The sequence below is a fragment of the Monocercomonoides exilis genome (genome assembly GCF_001643675.1).
Source record: "Monocercomonoides exilis strain PA203 chromosome Unknown scaffold30-1206723, whole genome shotgun sequence".
NCBI classification, from domain to species: Eukaryota; Preaxostyla; order Oxymonadida; family Polymastigidae; genus Monocercomonoides; species Monocercomonoides exilis.
Genome location: NW_027150575.1, coordinates 912,480 through 931,975, shown reverse-complemented (window position 1 = coordinate 931,975; position 19,496 = coordinate 912,480). Strand labels below are relative to the sequence as shown.

The following is a 19,496-nucleotide window of genomic DNA, read 5'->3' as shown; positions in this document are numbered from 1 at the left end:
GGGAAAGTTAATCAAATGTCCCATAAATACATATATTTTTCATCCTTGTTTTTTTTTATTTTCATCTTCTTTTCAACTCATAAGAAAATATAAATATGATAGCCAATAAAACAAATATTGATAAATAAAATTTTGGATATTAACATTTAAAAAATCTGAATTTCATAGAAAAAATATTTGTTTTATAAATGAATTGAGATGAAAAAAATACAAGTTTTTTTTATAAGTGGTAAGAGGAATGAACGTTGAAGTTTCATAATCTTTCTTTAATGAATAACAGAAATTCTTTTCACAAAAGGAAAAAAAAAAGAAATAAAATTATTTATTTATTTTTTTTTTTTATTTGATATTTCAATGTGAAACAATAATAAACATGCGAAAGGATTCAATTTTTGTTTTTCTAATTAATTCTTTGAAAACTGAAACTTTATCAAGTTTTCACACAAACTTCAAACAAAAGGGACAAGTGGCAGATTTGAGAATGAAATTAAAAATTAAAAAAAAAAAAGAATAGGAAATGAAAGAAAATAGACAACAAAACTCAAAAAGGAATGCAAACTTTATGCATTCATTTGCCAACTGAATCATTCATACATGGGCAGACAGAGAAGAATAACGAGAGAGAGAAAAGGAGGTGGTTGGAAATTTCGTTGGGAATTCAGTGAAAACAACACAAAATACACCCAAAGAATTATATAGGAACAACAATATCTATGGCAATAATGGCAAAAAAGATAAGAACAATTTCTTGTTAATGAATTGCATAATGCAAAGCAATTGCATTTCTTCGGCTCAGAATTTGATGAAAAAAAGTTAAATATGTTTAATAATGGTGAATAAAACATACAAAACAAAACATATGTCAAAAGTAATAGAAGTGCTGAAACACTTGAAGAAAAACGAAACAAAACATACTTTTAATAAATATTCATAAAAAAAAAAGAAAAAAAGAAAGAAAAAAAAATATTTTTTGATGACTTTTCAACAATTATTAAAGCATAACACCGACAATGTTATGAAAACAATATTTTTATTTGGCTTTCTCTAAGACTAACACAAGCAGACAAGCAATACAAAACGAGAGGAATGAAGAAATGCATAGGAGAACAGAGTGATTGCATACTTCCATCAAATAAATAAAAACAAAACAAAACAAAACAACACAACACAACACAAAACAAAACAAAATAAAACTGAAAAAAATCTTATTTTATTAAAAAAAGGGATTTGAGTAAGCTACATGCAGAATAAAACATACACAACTGCATATTTGAAATGTTAAATGAATGAGGAATTTGAAAGGGAATGGAAAATCTGACTGAAAAATATCAAAACTTTTATTTATTTTTTAAAATAATATGCAAAAATGGAGATATTATTTTGTATTAATAAGTTTGTGTTGAATGAATCCATTCCTTATTTATTGTAATCGAAAGATTACAACGAAGAAGAAGAAGAAGAGGAAGAAGAAGAAGATGATGATGATGGATCCATGTTGACAGACACGCCCAACACAGAGCTTGTCCCGTTCGCCAGCAGCACTTCCCCAAACACAACATCATCGTCTGTGAAATGCGCATCAAAAAGCGACGTCAAAATGTGCATCCCTGTCGACGACGCTGCCTCGTCACTCGATTTGATCTGGTCGCCAATCAACGTCATTCGCTGCCTCAACAGCAGATGCTCCTTTTTGTGCTCTTTGATCGCTTCTTCTCCCATCTGCCCTTCCACTTTCGCCATCGTCCCTTCTTCCTCGTCAAACTGCCGCTTCGTCACCTGCATCAGCTGCTTAATCAGCGCATTCACTGCCTCACTTCCTTCTCTGTTCTTAATCGCATCCAGCAGCTGCTGTGCTGCTTCTAATATCTTCTCTCTCCCATCGTCCAACTCCTTCACCCCAGTCAACATCGATGGCATCATCACAATCTCCCTTGCATTCTCGTTGATTGGCAGCAAAAGCAGCAATTTTTCAGATATTTCGCGCATGTCGCACACAATCCTCCTCCACGAGAGTGAGTTGAAGAACAAGCTGAAGATGATGATGATAATGTCAACGATCGTGAAGATCACCACATACGTTATCGACTGCTGCACTTTCTTCACTCCTTCTGAGAGAATGTCATTCGTCAGCTTGCTTATCCCTTCCTGCAGGTCATACCGAATCGCAGACAAAATGTACCTCACCTCCTTCGTCATCATCGTCAGCTTCGTCGCATCCATCCCCTTCAGCCTCTCCACATTCAGCCTCATCCGCGATATCAGCATCGACAATCCATAAATCATCCCATCCACTCCATAGATCCGATACCTCACTGCTCCCGAGCAGTCCTCGCTGGTTGCATTGAAACACTCTCTTTCCTCCAACAGAATCGCAATGTTCTGCTCCTTTGACAGCCTTGAAGCTTCAATCGAGTCGAAAATCGTGTCGTTCGTGTGGCTTGTCTCGCTCTGCCCGTACTGACACTTCGAATGCAGCGCCTGGAAATAGTCCATTTCTGAATGGAGCAAGTCAATTATATACGTCTGGTTGGTGGATGTGAAAGTAGAATTGTACAGGATCGGGTTTGTGGACTCTTTGAACACGACGGACTGGTCTGTCTGCAGAATCGGGCTGGGAAACAGCGCGCGGAGGAGAAGATACTGAATTTGGAAGAGGATGGAGGGCCTCATCCCCGACAGCACGATGTTCATAGAGATCTCCTTGTATGAGATGACGAAGGAGACAATGAGAACGATCTCAATGCAGATGGCGACAATAAACAGGAGCATGTTGCACACCACGTGGAAGATGAGCATCTTCGACACAGGAGATGGCAAAGCTGCAAACGACTCCTGTAGTTTTGAAATGTCGCTCTCCATCTTCTCCTCCCACTCTTTGTCTTCCACCGCATTCCGCACAAAACCCAGCGCTTTCTCGTTCTCTTCTTCATCGTCGTCAAACAGAACACTTGTCAACACTTTCGAAGAAGTTATCTGCTTTCCTTTGTTCCCACTTGATGCATAGTCTGATGATGAGTTCTGCGTGCTTCCACTGTAATTCCCTCCATTCGATGTTCCGTTTGAGCTTCCCTGTTGCGTTGAAGGTGTGGGTGTGACTGGCTGCACAGTCGGTGGATGAATATAAGGAAGATGCTGAGCAGAAGCATACGGCGAAGCAAAAGCCGAATTTGCTGCTGTTCCCGCAAAGGCGCTCAAATGCAGTTGAGACTTTGATTGTGAGAGCTCAGAGACAGCAGTGGAGAGAGGAGAGGCAGAACGCATTGATTGGTTTCTGGGTGAAGCAGACTGTCTCACCATCATCCCGAGTGAAGGAGATGTGGTGGAGCGGATGGGGTGCTGCTGGAACACGATGGAGTTTGAGTTCTTCATCTGGTACTGCTGCTGCAATAGCTGCTGTGCCTGTGAAGTTGGCGTGATCGATGAGGTAGTAGATGCAGAGTGGCCGAGAATGGAAGAAGGGATTGTGTGTGAAATGCCATTCTCATCTCCATTCGAACCATCGCCAACGTTTCCGAAGTGCAGCATGTCTGTGCGTGTGCTTTCATTCGATATGCCATTTGAGTTATTGCTATTATTATTATTGCTATTATTATTATTATTGCTATTGTTATTGTTATTACTGCCTGTGCAATGAGGGAGCATGCGTGCAGAGCCCATCAGAGGAGACGAATGATCGTCAGAGATTGTGTTGAGATAAGGTGACATTTTCGCACTCTCATTCATTAATGGTGTGAACGACAACGCAGATGCAGAGGGGAGCTGTGCAGTGGGCATAACAGCAGAAGAATAACTGAGGGAATACGGCTGCTGTGTGAGGACTGTCTGAAGAGAGGCTATTGTTGAGGAGGCAGACAGCGTCGTCTTTGGAGAGCGGGCGCTGGGGTACTGATAGAGTGAAGCAGAGGACATCTGAGGAGTGACTGTGGGAGATAAGGAAGTGTTATTATTATTATTATTATTATTGTTAGTGTTATTGCTGATTCCAATGAGATCTGAAGATGGGTCGATGACAGTTGTGGTGAGTGTGGTTGTGGAAGAGCTGCAATTCTGAGACTGCCCAAGTGATGACATAAGATTGTTTGCTTGTTTCTGGCGCTTGGGCGAAGTTAGACTGGTGGTGGAAGAAGAAGCAGATGATGACGAAGAAGATGAAAGAGGCGCAACTTTTGGTGAAGAAGGAGACGAACACGATGGAGATACAGCTGATTGCGCAGATGTGATTGAAGATGAAGTCGGAGAAATGTTCCGCGGAGAAATCGAGTTTGAAGACGAATCGTGGCGCTGGTTGGGGCTGCCTGTCTGTGACACATCGTATGGCTGGATGGCAGGCGAGGAAGAAGAAACAATAGATGATTCAGATGCCTGTTGCGCATAATTTGAAGCGTCTTTGTTCGATTTTGGACTGAAACGCCCGTTTTCTCTGATTTTTTCCTTCTCGCTCTTTTCGTCGCTTCCACTCTCTCTTTCTCTCTTTTTCTTCTTTCCTCCTCTTCCTCTTGTGTCTTTCGTGTTGTTCTCGTCTTCTGTTCCATTCCTGTTCTCATCTTCACTCTGATCAGACTCTTCTGTCAGCTCACCTGTCAGTCTGTTATTGTAAATACTTCCACTATTATTGCTGTTATTGCTGTTATTGTTATTATTATTACTCTCCTCTGTCGATCCACTCCTCTTAAATGAATGAGGCGTATTTGAAATAGCTGGCGATCTTCTTCTTTCCACTTTCTTGAGTGCTTCATCGTCCTCTGACAGATCCACCACATCGTCGTAGTCTTCCTCCTGCTTCAGATGCATGTCACTCATCGCCTCGTCATTCATCTTGTGTGTGTTCTGCGACAAGTAATCTGTCATCTCTGCTGTCTCTTCGTTGTCGTCGTTGTTCATCAGCCTCCTGATCACGCCTTGCATCTTCGCCTTTGGCACATTCAGCATTGTTCTGTACGATCTCTGCCTCTCCTTCTTCGCATATGTCGTCATCGCTGCGTAGATAAACAGCAGCACTCCACCAATCAGCAGCGTAAAGAACACCACAATCGTCACACACACAATGATGATCTTGTTGCAGTTCTCATTCAGATTGTCCCAGTCTGCCGTGATTGCTCGTCTGCACCCGTCCATGATGGGGATGATGGGGTTGAAGAACAAAAACAGCAGATCGCTGAAGTAGCTGTAGTATGTTGGTCTCGAATTGAACGTCGTTTCAGACAGAAGGCGCGCCATGTTGCTCATCGTTGTCAGCGTCTGCATAAGAGTCATCGGCGACGAGATCTGCGTCTTCCTGTCTTCCACTTCCACAACTGTACCGTCCGGCTGCGTCTCGTTCTTCAGCGTGAGTGTGAACACATACACGTCAATGTCTCGCGTCTCCCAGTGCTCCACGTAGCTGGTGAGGGAGTACACTTGATTCGCCATGTCTGCCATCCAGCTGCTGAGTGTCGTCAGCTTCGTCTTCAGCATCTCTGCATTCATCAGCGACGTCGCCCACCCGTCCGCGGGGGGAGGCACCCAGTGTCTGATCACGTCGTGCACAAAGTACTGCAGCGCTGAAGAAGACACCTGCCCAATCGTCATCGTCAGATCACACACTTTCCGCAGGATGTTCAGACCAGACGAGTACTCGCTCGCCATCGACTCGTATGTCACCACAACCACAATGAAGATGATAATCGCTAGAAAATGGCAGAAAACAAGCGTCGCTGTGATCGCATTCATCGTCGACGAGCTGCTCTGCCCGCCGCCCGTCAACTCTGTCAGAATCGTGTCTGACTTCTTCTTCTTTTTCTTCCGCTTCCTCTTTGCTGCTTTGCCAACTGACCCATTTGTGACGATGGACCCTCCACTGATCGTCCCGTCTCTCCTCCTCCTCTTATTCTCATAGTTCACATTCTCCAATTTAGATGTGCTTTGCATCTGCCCATCATTTATAAATAATTCTTTTTCTCCAGTTCCTCCTCCTGTTTCCTTCCCTGTTCTCTCGTCCGTCTCCTCTCCTGTCCCTCCACGTGCCCCGCTCATCCCCAATCCCCCCATTGCGCCCTGTTCCGCCTCTCCGTTCATATCCATTTGTAATGATGCTGAAGGGTCACCCACTCCAGCTGAGATGGCTGGGCCAGACGATGTTGATGAGTCCTCTTCAATCTGATCTGCTCTGTTCAGAATCATGTCTGCTGTATCTTCGTCGTGGTAGATGTCCAAAAGCAGACGCGCGTAGTTTCGCAGCACACTCGTGTTCTGTGAATGCGATGCAATTAACTCCTCGTAACAAGTGCGGGACTGCTTCTCATTCATCACAATCGACTGCAGAATAACAGGAATTTGCGAGAATTGCGGGTGTGGTGAGGTCAAATTCTCAAACAGCTCCTTCGTTGAGCTCACTGCCATTTCGTGGTGCTCCTCTGCCTTTGCAAAGAGAGAAGTGAAAGTGAGTGAATTCAGCTCGCTCATTCCTCCTGGCCCACCGTTCCCTATTCCGCTCCCTCCGCCTTCGCCCACGTTGCTCTCCTTCGTCTTGCAGAACAGCACAAACCGCAGAAAGAAGTCTGGATTGCTCAGCCGCGCTGACCGCAGCACACTCTGCGACTTCATCCAGTTCTTCATGAAGTCGTTCAGATAGGCTGCATACACAAAGCTCAGCTGACTGTCGTGCGGGTGCTTCTTCAGCGCCTGCCCAAAGACAAGATCTGCATACATGAAATACTCCAGCGAGCGATAGCGGTGCATCTGCAAGAAACGAAGGGCAGGTTCCACTTTGGCTGCGTTTTTAAGAGGAGGAAGCTGTCTGGTTCGATCTTCGGAGGTGATGTCAATGATCGGGCTTCCAGAATCAGTGAGAAGGAAGCGGCGCTTTTGCAGCCGTTGCGCTATTTTGTAGCAGACAATGCAACCAACGATGCCGAGAATCAAACCAGCAACTTGAAATGCAATTGTTGGAATGAACGAATTTGTAGCTTTTTCAACAGCATAACCGATCTCATCGCAAAGGCGCAGACATCCGAATATCATCCACTCGCTTGCTCTCATCGCATTGCTTCTTAGTTTGTACATCGGTTGCTTCCACACATAATACACCACCATCACCAACGAAGTGCCAACAGTCACAACTCCTCTCCAGAAAGGCCATCCATGCAATGTTCTCATCGCAAACACAATACCATCGATCAAAGTCCACATAATCCCCTGAGAAAATCCACTTGGAGATGCCCAAAGGTTTCCATGTTTTGGACTATGCGAGAATATCGCATTATTTACCAAAAACTGAAAAAAAAACACGACTATCAAAAATATAATTCCAAATACAACTCCAATCAATGTAAGAGTACTTCCAAAGCACGCCCCATCGAAAATTCGATGCAAGAACACATTTTGTGACGATTCATAACAATCAAAAGAAGTTATAGCAATTGATATCATTGGTATGTATAATACTGAAAGAGTAAATTCAACAAGCCACCGTAATACAGAAATTACCCACGGTTGGGATGAAATTATCAATCGAAAAAATACTGCGCAAATAAGAACATATGAGATAAGAAGTACAAGATATCCAAAAATTCCAATAACAACAAATGCAATATATTTATCTGCAAGAAAGCTTAATGATGTTCCATCAAGCCAGCAAATATACTATATAAAAATGAATAAGAAATAAAAATTGGAAGAATGCTTCTAAAAATTTTTAAAGCAATTACAAACGTATGAGATCTTGTTAACTGTTTTGCCATCAGAATCAATTCGAAAAAAACTTAAAGTGATCATTTGAAGTAATTGCACAATCCATAAAAATACAGCCCATTCTGTAGGCGGGTGTTTTGTTTGATTGTACAAAGGATAGAGCAAAGAATACACAACTGTATCAAATTTCGAAAATGCATCGCCCTGACGCAAATCTACAGTAACTCCGCTCGCCATGGAGCTCATTGATCTATTGTCATCAGTCATGTTTCAAATTCTCACGAATAGCGAGAAAACAGAAATCTGGAGATCGAAAAAGAAAAGCTTTCAGTATGTTCGAGTTTGAGAATAATGGTTGAATAAAAAATTTTGTTTGAAATGTGACTTTTGTTAAAATTTGATATTATTAATTCAATAAAAAATCAACTAAATATTTTATTGACCCTTTTTAAAATTTCATGGATTGGAGCGGTAGTGTTTTTTACATTTTAAAATTTATCCTGATTGATATACCTTTATTATGATATAGAGCCTATTATATCACGATTTTATAAGCTCGAACCAATTAAATATGAAATTATTAAAAAGGAATTTGACAGACATGGGACAAAAGGAGTAGACCTTCCACAGGTTTTCTTTAATAAACATTTAGTAAACAAAGAGTTAAAAACCTCATTTAATTTTCTAATGTTTCTTTTTTGCATAGTTTATTATAATTATTCATCAATTGCTTCTGGACGGAAGCGAAGAATTGAACTCAACAACAATTGCTCAGATTGCAGAACTATTCAATCAAATAGACCTTGATTGCACAAAAAAGATTTTTTGGAAAGATGTTTCTGCATTCCTTGTTGCACGTGGAACGAATGTTGTCAGAGATAACGGACAGTCTTTGCCAAATGTATCATTCTTTAAATATGAATCAAATGAAATAAAAATTAAAATTTATGAATAATTTGAACGCATTAATAGTATTTAACGATGCCACGAGTTTTTGACAGACACATTCGAAGCGACGCAGATTGCATGATATATGTTCCTGAATCAAAACGTTTTATCACAGGACACAGAGATGGAAATGTCAACTACTGGGATTCCACTTCCTGGGCGCTTTCTGATTCTTTCTTAGCGCATGATGCTTCTATAACTGCCCTGAGTTTGTGACTTATTTTTTTAATGCCAACTTCTCCAATGAAAATTAAATATTTTTTTTATAATACAAAAACTCAAGAGTACCTTTCAAATAGCAAAACGATAGTCACAGCTTCTGTTGACCGCACGATTTCCTTTTGGTCTCTTAACGCGCACACAAAGCTGAAGACGCTTCCGCTTCCTTATGCTCAGATGTGTTTTTCCTCATCCAACTTTGACGAAGCAAGTGCCGTCTCCAAATTAGCCTCGTCAATCGCCTCTGTTCGCTCGTCTTCTGATTTAAGCAGGAAAACTGGGCTGAACGAAGACGGAGAGAGAAAGAGGAGAGATGCATCAAGCAATGGGAGTGCAACGGGAAAGGAATTGGGGATGATGGAAGGGATTGATCCATCGGTGAGGAGTGGAATTGAAGCAGACAGCAGAATTTATCGCTCGTCTTTGGAGAAGCCGAAGATGAAGACGGTCCTCTTTTCGGGAGGGCAGTGCGGAAACATCCATCTCTTTGACGCTGATGCTGTGTGAACTTGTATCTTCATCCTCATTTTCATATTGTCATTAATTAACTGTATTTTTAATTCAATTGCTAATTGTGAAAATTTCATTACTTCTTCTTCATTCATTTCAACAATCCTCTTTCTTTTTCTTCTTCTCTTCTCTTCTTTTCTCTTTTATTTTATTTTTATTTCCCCCAGCTCAAAAAGATTGATGCAACATTCCAACAAACAACCTCCTACAAATCTCTTTCTCCTCGTTCTGGGCACACCACCCCTCTTCCCATCATTTCTCAATCTTCTTCTCCTTCTCCTTCTGTTTCTCATTTCGACTCTTCTTCAGATTCCCTCGCCCGTTCGCCCATGCCTCTCTCAGAATCTGCCTATTTCCCTTCGCCAACTCGTTCACCAGCTTCACTTCAGTCTTCTTCTCCGCTCATTTCATTGCCTTCTCCTTCTCCTTTCTCTTCAACGCAATCACCTTCCTTATCATCTCACACACATCCACACATTCTGTCTTCTCCTTCTGCTGCCAATCAACATTCATCTCTTTACTGCTCTCCTGCCTCGCCCAATGCTCTCTCAAACATCACCTCGCCTTCTTCCACTAATTCTGACTATTCTCGTTTCAGCCCTTCTTCAAAGATTGCTTCTTCTTCTTCTTCTTCTTCTTTTTCTTCCTCTTCCATTTCATTGTCATCTCCTCTTCCGCTCTCTCCATATGTCTCCAATTCACTTCAATCTGCTTCCAACTCATCCGATTTCTCTTCCATCACTCCAGTCAACACTTCATCCTCACCTCTCCCTTTCTCTCCACTTCAGAAGAGCCTTCTTTCCACATCACAGAATTACTCCTCTTCTTCTTCATTATCCTCTTCTCTATCTTCCTCCTCATCTTCTGCTTCTACCAATTCACTCCATCATTCTCAGACACAGTCACAGACACTCAAACAGATTCCGTTGTATTCTCCATCTCATCCTCATGTCACACACCCCACTTCCATTTCATTGGACGCTCAATTCATTGCTTCAACTCCACTCATCCAAATAAGCACAACTCAATCATCTTCGACAAACAGCCTCAATGCTCTTTCAACTGACCACTCCTCATTTCAGTCACATTATCCTTCCTCTGCTTCTGCTTCTGCTTCTTCCTCTTCTCTCTCATCTTCTTCCGCATCTCCCATGTCATTCTCCTCTTTCTCTTCTTCTCCCACTCGTCTCTCCACCATTCACTCCCGTTCCCTCTCTTCCCAATCAGCTTTTCATTCCTCATCCCCCTTCTCCTCCCATTTCACCTCCCGCACGCCTCCCCTCCATTCGGACTGGGTAACTTCCCTTTGTTTTCTCTCAGGCACTTCTATGCTCGCCTCTGCCTCCCTCGACACAACAGTGAAGATTTGGGATGTGGAACAGCTGGCACAGAAGAACACACTCACCGCGCACAAAAAGGGGGTGAGGGCACTTTCGTACTCAGTTGACACACATCTGCTGTTTTCGGGGGGGTTTGAGAGGGATGTGATGATGTGGAATCCTCTGATCAAGCAGCCTATCACACGACTGACTGGACACACATACTCAATTTTGGATCTGGTGGCGTTGCAGACGGCTCCTTTGCTCATTTCTGTGGATGCAGGAGGGATTATAAAAGTATGGGACTTGCGCATTTTCAGTTGTTTGCAGACGATTTCTGCTTCAACAGCATTTGCAAGTGTTAGCTCAAAGGAAAAGAATGAAAGTGCGAATTCGGATTCAAGGTGTGATTGCGTTTGCGTTTGTGTGCGAATGGATTGGATACAAAAAGAGTGATGAAAGAAATATTAATAATATTTTCTAAGATAAAGGAGAAATGTTGAAGGAATGAGAGAACAAATTTTAGAATATCATCTTAAAGCGGAATTTTTCTTTCTTTATTTTTTTTACAATTATGCATATATTTCTTTGTTGTATTTCTCTCAGAATGCGCAGCGAAGCTGCGATGCTGAGCTGTGGTGCTCCTCCGATGACGTTCACCTCCTTCTGCTTCAACAGCGACACTCTCCAGCTGTCAATGGCCTCCTCACAGATTGTGCAAGTGAATCCAGAGCAGAGTGCAGAGGTTGGACGAGTGGGAAACACAGCCATTGCAGATGTCGTCTTTAACGACCATTTCTGCACGTTCCTTGTGGCATCGAGCTGCGACCTGGCGACATACAAGCTGGCTGATGGGAAATTAGACAAGTATTACTCTTCATTCAGCGAGAGGGAGATAACAAAGCTTGCAGTGACTGACACGGGGATGGGGGTGATATACGGCACAGCAGACGGAAGAGTCGGGCTGGCTGATTACACAACAGGGAAGACAACATCTGTGGTGAGTGCAGGAGACAAAGACGTGGAGCAGCTCTGCTACATCCCCCGCTCACACGCTGTTGTCGTGTTTATCCCATCAAACGGCTCTTCTTCTGCTTCTTCTTCACTTTCAAATACTTTGTCTTCTTTTACTTCCCCTTCTTCTTCCTCTCTTGCCACCTCTTCTTCTCTCTCTTCTCACCCTCAGCTGTCTGTCTGGAGTGTCGACCGCAAAACAGGCCTGTCACTCATCCGCGTCTTAAACACTGCCTCTTCCATCACAGCCAGCGTCGCCTATTCTGCTGAGATGACTCGGCTGGTGGCACCAAGTGAATTAGAGACACTGTGTGTGTGGAATGCAGACACCTTTGGCCTGTCAGAAGGGAAGCAGATGGAAGAGAAGGCGATGAGCGTGGCAGCAATTGACAAGACGATGTTTGTGGCAGTGCTGCTGACTGGCGGAGACATTGCGTTGATCCATCTGAAATCGATGCAAGTGCTGAAGGTCATCAAGACACGCACGAAAGTGGTGAAGAGGAAGAGCAGGAGGATGAGAAGAGACAGATCACGCGCAGAAGAAGAGGAATTTGAGGCAGATGAACAGAACTCAACATCACAACAGCTTCAGCAGCAACTTCAACAGCAACAGCAGCATTCACACAAGACTCTTCCACAACACTCGTTTCTCCTCAAAAACTCAATCAAACAGCAGCAACAGCAACAACAACAACAGGAAAGCACATCCAAAACAAGCACAAGTAAGCTTCCAACACGATCATCGCAGAATGCAGCTGAAGAGACGACAGAAGCAGCAATTATGAGCATATCAGCGCTGACCACACCGCCAAGCTGTGTTACTCCTCATCCTTATTTGGAAGCATGGAAAGCTTCAATGGCTTCTTCTTTGAGTTCGTCGCCTGCTTCATTGGGTGATCAGAACATTCCTCACTTCTCTTTTGAAGGAGTGGAAGATTTCACAGAAACAATGTCTGTTCTTTCCTCTTCTCTTTCCTCGCAAAGTGGGCAAAACAAGTCACAAAGAAGATCTTCATCGCCTTTTTCTAATTTCTTCTCTTCTGCTGGACAGCCTTCTTTCCTTCTCCCAACCAACCAGCAGGCCTCCTTTCAAGCACAAGCTTCACAAACACCCAGATCAACATTCTCTTCTTCTTTTCAATCGACTTCAATTGCAACAAAAAGAACTATTTCCCCTTCTCAGCCCACAGAAAGATCGTCTTCCCAGCAGACTGCGCTGTATCCACCTTCACTCGGCTCAACCCTCCGCTCTCGTTCACGCCCTCGCTCTCACTCACGTTCTCGCTCCCCTCGTTCTCCCCGGTCGCCCCGTTCTCCTCGATCAGTCAGCACTGCCAACACTGCAAATGCCTTCATTTCCACTAGCCCTACTTCCTCTATGCTGCATCCCTCTCTTATTTCATCAGTGGGTGGATGCTATTTGCTTGTCTGTTTGAATGAGAACAATGATCTTGTTGTTTATGATGCAACACTCTTCATTCAGTACTCAGAAAAGAGGCGCTCAATGAATAATTCACAGTCGGCATCTCAGCTGTCTCCGAAGGCTAATCAATCCATTCAATCTTCTTCTTCTTCTTCTTCTTCTGGTTCTTTGACTTCTCCTTCGTCTTATCTCAACTACGATGCGATTGATGAGCCTGCTGTTGTTGAGCTCTCTCGCTTCTGCCCCGTGCCTGCAAACAGAAGCGTGCTCTATTCGTATCTTCCAGTCTCAGTTCCGCAGTCTATTCTTGTCTGGACACAAACACAGGAGATATCGCTGTGGTCAATCTGGGGGCAGTGCTTGGGGAAGTTCGCAACGGACGAATGGAACGTCGACACAAAAACAGAACATTTCAATGAAAAAGTGAGGGACAATGCGGAGCAGGTTTGCATCTTAATTTGTGTCTTTTTTTATCCTGAAATATTCATTGATTATAATTTCTATTTCTGAAATCATTTTTAATGAAACTCAATTCTCAAAATTATTATATCGTCATCGTGCAATTGATTGATATGATTCGCCTTTGATTGAATTGATTTGAATTGTGTTTTTATGTATGGGAAAATAAAAAAACAGATTATTCGACAGCTGGAAATGCGCCGTCTGTCTCAATTGAGAAGTCAGCGAGTCAAAGAAAGAACACGTCCAAACACACGAAATGCCAAACATGAGCAGAAGATATCAGAACTTGATTCAAAGGAGCAGACATTGAACTCTGTTGAAGATGCCGATGAAGAAAAAGAAGAAGAGGACAAAGAAGAGATTGAAGAGGAAGAAAGAGAAGAAGAATTGGATGTTATTGTTGATGAAACTGATGCACAAAAGATTATTGATGGACAAAATGAAACAGATATTTGTGATTTGAGAGAGACAGGCAATTCTTTCAGACAAAAATCCACTGAGAATACGGCTTTGTCCTCTCCTTTGGGAACAGAAAAGACGCCGAGATCAGATAAGTTCTGGAACTGTGACGAGAGTGCTATCGAAGATGGTTTTAACCAGAGGAACAGAAAAAGGGATTCAAATGAGATAGAAATGAAGGAGACAGAAGATGAAAGTGCAACAGAAAGATCAGAAGGGCAATGGCAAGACGAAGGAGATTATGATGAGAGCAAAAAAGAAGAAAAGCCAAGAATTGGTAACACCAAGAAACGGGGCGAAAAGCCTTCTGAATTCTCTCAAGAACAGTCGAAGCAGCCGAAAGAGTATGATGATTTGAAGACGATCCAGCAGAGAATCAAGCAGAGAGAAAAGAGGCTGCACAAGAGGCGGGAGGCAGAAGCAGCGCAGGCTGAGACGGAGTGGAAGCACAAGTTCCAGCAGCTTGTGGAGGAAGACGAGCGGATTGAAGAGAAGCAGCTGGAGTTGTCGGATAAGACAACACACGCCATCATCTCGTTTATTGAGAAGTCTGCTTCGCAAGCGGCGCAAAAGTCGGAGAAGCGGAGAATCGACGAACAGAAGTGGAAGAGCTTGGACATCGAAGGGATGGAAGGAGCTGGTTCAGAAGCTGATGCGATGTTCAGGGAAATGGAAGCTGATCTGCGAATTACAATCGGAGAGATTAGAAAAGGGAGCGAAGGGTTGTTTCAGTTCAAGGTGCCTAAGGGAAGTACAGAAAAAGTGATCGAGAGTATAGAAAAGAGCGTGAAGAATAAGAAAACTGTTAATAAAATCGAAAATGCTGCTAATTCGCAAGCTCTTCCTCCGGTCAGAAGTCCAACTCAGTTGGGATCTTTGTCTTCAAAAAGAGCACCAGCGATATCTCTTCATTCCTCTCTTGATTTGTCATCAAATAAAAGTTCATTTGCTGATGGAATGGCATCACAGATTCCCGATCAGTCCGACTTACCAGCATCTTCGAATATGTTACTCCAGCAAAGAGTTCTGCGCTCCTTCCGAAATACAACAAATCTTGAAAAGTTGATTGATGGTGCTTTGGCCTACCAGAAAAGAAAAAAGCAGGCATTTTATGCTTCGCAGATGTCTTCGAATGGCTCAGGCTCAAAGTCATCGTTGTCTCCTATCCGTTTGCAATATGACGCAACAAAGAGTTCAGTTTCTCATCTTCGCAGTTCGTTGTCTGAGGAGAATCCAAGGCAAAGGCAAGCACCCAGACAGATCAGAGGCAACTGGGAACAAAAAGAAGAAGGTGCTTGTGAAGGATCAAATGAAAGGAAGAACCGTTCAAAAAAGCAGAAGAGTTACGGAATGCAATCGACTTCGTTAATATCTAATCCTTCATCAGTTGAGGAAGAAGCTTCTCAAAAATCAAATTTAGGAGCATTTAATCAAATACTCAGACCAGAATCACCAACAGAACCACTTCCGCTTTCTTTTCTTGTTCATTTGCCAACAAGTACATCGCTTCTAAGTGAAGATGACTGGAAGAAGATGGATGTTATTGAACAAAAGCTTCTCATGAGAGAAAGAATGAGAAAGGAGAAAGAGAGGCAGAAAGAATTTGAAGGGGATGAAAGCAAAGAAGGCAATGAAAGAAATACAGATAGTACTTTTGGAGATTGCAAGGAGGAGAAAAGTGTAAATGAACTCAAAGCAAAAAGTCGAACAGAGAAAGAAGCGCATTACGATGCAGAAGAGGCAGCAGCATCAAGATATCGAAAGCTGTTCCATAAAACAGACAGGCAGCTTCAGCGAGGGGCATCCAGCAAATCAGAACGAAAGATGAGATCATTTTCGGTTGATATGCTGGCTTCAAATTCAAGTCACACACCCAACATTCCTTCACTATATGTGTCTCAATCGCCAAGCCGCCGTATTACGCGAACGTATCAGCAAAGGTTCCCGTACAGCTTTGCGTTAGCATCGCTTTCTGAAACAACCACATCTCCGATTTCTTCATATCAGTGTTCAAGTTCCCCAATAAACTCGAAAAAGATATTGGGAAAGTTGCATCACCCACTCGATATTTCTGAATGCTTCAACCAACGTACGAACCTTCCTTCATTTTATGAGTCTTCCAAAACAGATTCTATTGATAAATTTGATGCAAAAAGCCCAATTGTATCAGCAAAACCAAAAGGTACAATCATTCTGGATGATGATTCCGAAGAAACTGGAGAAATTGTATCTGATGAAGACGAATTAGTATTTGACGAAAGAGCATCAGGTCTTGAAGCTGACCATTTGAGCGGGCGGAGTTTTTAAAAAATTCCTTAAAGATGAATTGGAGCAACAAAAGATCGAAATTTTAAAAGCATTTTTGTTTGGACTTTGCATTTTCAAATAAATGGGAAGATTATTTTTATCATTAGCATTGAACATAATTTTTTAAGAAAAGTTTATCCTTTTTTGTTATTTAAAGTTTTTTCAAAATTTATTTAGAAAAAAATTGAAAAATTAATAAAAACGCAGTGAGACAGGATTTGCTCCGAGATAATGAGTGTTATTATAAATTATGGGTGGTTTGAGTGGAAAGCTTCGCCCAATCCCAAATGAAGTGGAAAAAAGGGCGAGAAAAAATACAAAACAATAACATTAAAATAAAGTGATAAAATAATGCATTGTCCGCTTTTCTTCACCACCTACTTCGCCTTTTCGCCTTGGTCACGAAGACCAGAGGGCAGGGGACATTGCCCCTCGGAGCTCTCTCCTGCAGGCTGTGCAGGGATCCGGTGAGGCGAGTAATCTTGGAGCAGAAAGAAAAACCACTCTCGCTTTCGCGAGGCGTGGAAAAGAAAACTGTCTATGCAGGACTCTGCCTCCCGCTCCTCTGTTGCATCGGCAGAGCAAACCCTATCATCGCGCACTGCATAGACCAATCTGATTCTTCTGTGTGAAGAACAATTGTTGTCGTGTTGGAAAGATAGCTTCTGATTACACTTGTTTACTCATTTTATTTGTATCTTTCCAGGCTCTAGGCGTACGCTAATCACTTCGGGCGTTTACTCTTTCTTTCTCTCTTTCTATATCTCGCCCTTTTTTCTAGTCATCTCCCCACACCCTTCTGGCTCACCCTCGCACCACTCCGCATATCGTCTCTCCATCCGCATTACTAATATCTCGGAGCAAACCTGCCTCTCTGCGTTCTATCAATTCGCAATGGAGCGAATCAACAAACGCAAGGAGCAGGTTTGCTCCTCGATAATGAGTCTCGAAATACCTAATATCTCAGTGCACGTGATCAAAAAACCCCTTCCGAGCACCATCTAGTGCGGCGAATGAGTTGAGAACGTGCGGGTGATAATGCGGAACTCCTGCTCAAGACCCGCTCCCTCTTGGGATATCTTTGAGGCGACATAGATTTGGCCATTGCCTCTTCAGTGTCATTTCCTATCTGTCTAATACTTCTTCCGCTACGCCTCTTCCGATCTTTTCCTATCTTCTTCAGCGGAGTTGGATCCTTCTCTCCCGTAGGCTCACTGATGCTGTTGGGGATTATGGAGGGTGTCTTCTGGCGACTCGGTTGTCGGGGTGTTGAGCTTCGTGACTGAGCCATTTCACCTCTTCTTTCTTTTCCACTCGGCAGCTTCTTTCATCCTCTTGATCGCTTTCTCGTAAGTTTCTTCGCTTCTTCAAATTCCGCTTTGGGTAATTCCTCTGTGCGATCTTTCATATCTGCATCTGCTATCTTTAGCGTCCCCTCCTTCGAATCTCCACTCTTATCTGGCTTGTTATCTTCTCCCCTCTGGGGTACTAATCCACCGATTGTCTCCAGGATCCAATTTATGTCTTCCACCGGTAACACGGTGTAGCATTCCTGGTCCACTCTCGAACCCGGCGCCCATCTCGCATACGCATTGATCGCCTTCCAGTCCGCTCCTTCTTGTCTTGCTAAGTGCGTAATCGCTGCGTGTCTTATAGAGTACGCGGTGAAAGTTTCGGGAATTTCGTTCTCTCTCAAAATAGCCGTTAGTTCTTCTTTGATCTTCTGTAGGTTAGCGGCTCTACTCCCTTCTATATCGAACCACACATGTTCGTCTCTAAAGGTTGTCTTTGTGTAATTCATCCAGCGTTGGAGCGCTACAACCGCATCGATACGTGGGTTTGGATGCTTATTTATAATAACCTTAACAGTCTCTCCCCCTGATGTCTTTGTTTGTACTTGTGTCTGGACTAGATCCTCTTTAAATTTCGATGTCTCACTTCTCATTCTCTCCAGCTCTACTGGCCTTAACGCACCAAATATCATAGTTAAAATGAGAGCCCTCCTTTGGAGGGTCTGTGGGTCTTTCATATCGTGAGTGGTTTCGGCTCATTTGGTGATAATTGTCAAGTCCCGCATTGATTTGTATCGTTTGCCCCTTCTCGGCTTATCCACTACATAAGTCTTTAGAAATATTTCGACGTCTTTCCCATCAATATTCGTCTCTTTGAATAGGTTAATAGAATCCAGTTCTTTCCGAACTGTCTGATGGATCACTCCACTAGATAGGTTGGTATTCGAGAGTGTTTCGGTAAACTCTGCCATAATCCATTTGGCATCCTTGGTTGTGAGGGGGTCGGCGTCATCCATGTTCTCTCTATCAAGGAATTGCTTGAATCTTCGCAGCGATCTCCACCTGTCTCTTTCACTCTTTTGATTCTTTAGTATTGCTGCTGCTATTTCCTTAGCTCTCACATATTCTCCCCATGGAAAGAAGAGGTCCCTTCCTTGGATATTTTCCTCTCCAGTGTGACTCATATCACCTTTCCTCTGGGTTATTTCCAGCCTTCACTTCTCATCTTCGCTCCCGGTATCATGCACTCCTGAAAGGTCCCCAGATTCGTTATTAAAAGCCCAGGCTGCAGTAGCGGGGTTAAGGTCTGCCCCCACCAGGCTGGCAGAATCAGGATCGTTTGTTCCCTCTGGGCTTCCTTCATCTTCTCTTTCAACACCAGCCCAATGTTTCTCAGGAACGTGTGGACTAGTGCTATCTCGTTTCCTTGTATTTCTCTCTCTCTCTCTTCCTTTTCAGAGAGGATCGTTTCCAAATAGTTCCGCAGATCACCGTAGCAATCGGGTCTGCAATAATATCTAGTGTTCTCGCTGCGATTGTTTGTAATATCTCTGCGACTTTCTCCCCCTTCAGTGCGTTGTCAGGCTTTCTCTCCATCCGGCTGAGTGCATCTGCTTCCGTGTTCTGTTCTCCCGGGAGGTGTTCCGTCTGTATTGTAATTGCCAGGCTGTTCAGTTTCTTCTCCAATACTCTCAGTGTTGGAATGAGCAATGGCGCTCCCCTCTTCTTCTGTATTGTCCATCTCGTGGACATATTGGCTTTCCTCAGACGAATATGATCTATCTTCTGCTGTTGCAGCCATGCTCCCTTTCTCTCTAGCGTCCTCAACACTGCTCTGGACTCCTTCTCGTTGATTACCATTTTGCTTTCCTAAAG

At 43.1% G+C, this 19,496-nt stretch overlaps 5 protein-coding genes across 5 annotated transcripts; 1 reads left to right on the top strand and 4 right to left on the bottom strand.

Annotated features, from left to right (window-relative positions):
* Positions 1-160: 160 nt before the first annotated feature.
* Positions 161-7,935, bottom strand: MONOS_8722 (uncharacterized protein; the record flags this gene model as incomplete). The annotated part of the gene is made up of 4 exons (XM_067879156.1): positions 161-5,164; positions 5,261-7,251; positions 7,501-7,620; positions 7,690-7,935. The coding sequence occupies 4 exons, from the start codon at positions 7,933-7,935 to the stop codon at positions 1,438-1,440; spliced, it is 6,084 nt and encodes a 2,027-aa protein (XP_067725204.1). The 3' UTR covers positions 161-1,437.
* Positions 7,936-8,126: 191 nt separating this feature from the next.
* MONOS_8723 (putative ribosome assembly protein) lies at positions 8,127-16,466 on the top strand (the record flags this gene model as incomplete). The annotated part of the gene is made up of 8 exons (XM_067879157.1): positions 8,127-8,139; positions 8,198-8,298; positions 8,375-8,569; positions 8,641-8,824; positions 8,900-9,336; positions 9,513-11,068; positions 11,271-13,545; positions 13,738-16,466. The coding sequence occupies 8 exons, from the start codon at positions 8,127-8,129 to the stop codon at positions 16,327-16,329; spliced, it is 7,353 nt and encodes a 2,450-aa protein (XP_067725203.1). The 3' UTR covers positions 16,330-16,466.
* Positions 16,467-16,549: 83 nt separating this feature from the next.
* Positions 16,550-17,620, bottom strand: MONOS_8724 (uncharacterized protein; the record flags this gene model as incomplete). The annotated part of the gene is made up of 3 exons (XM_067879158.1): positions 16,550-16,953; positions 17,125-17,210; positions 17,315-17,620. The coding sequence occupies 3 exons, from the start codon at positions 17,618-17,620 to the stop codon at positions 16,707-16,709; spliced, it is 639 nt and encodes a 212-aa protein (XP_067725202.1). The 3' UTR covers positions 16,550-16,706.
* Positions 17,621-17,656: 36 nt separating this feature from the next.
* Positions 17,657-18,313, bottom strand: MONOS_8725 (uncharacterized protein; the record flags this gene model as incomplete). The annotated part of the gene is made up of 1 exon (XM_067879159.1): positions 17,657-18,313. One exon carries the CDS (start codon positions 18,311-18,313, stop codon positions 17,657-17,659), a length of 657 nt encoding a protein of 218 aa, XP_067725201.1.
* Positions 18,314-19,034: 721 nt separating this feature from the next.
* On the bottom strand, positions 19,035-19,481 carry MONOS_8726 (uncharacterized protein; the record flags this gene model as incomplete). The annotated part of the gene is made up of 1 exon (XM_067879160.1): positions 19,035-19,481. One exon carries the CDS (start codon positions 19,479-19,481, stop codon positions 19,035-19,037), a length of 447 nt encoding a protein of 148 aa, XP_067725200.1.
* Positions 19,482-19,496: the final 15 nt, after the last annotated feature.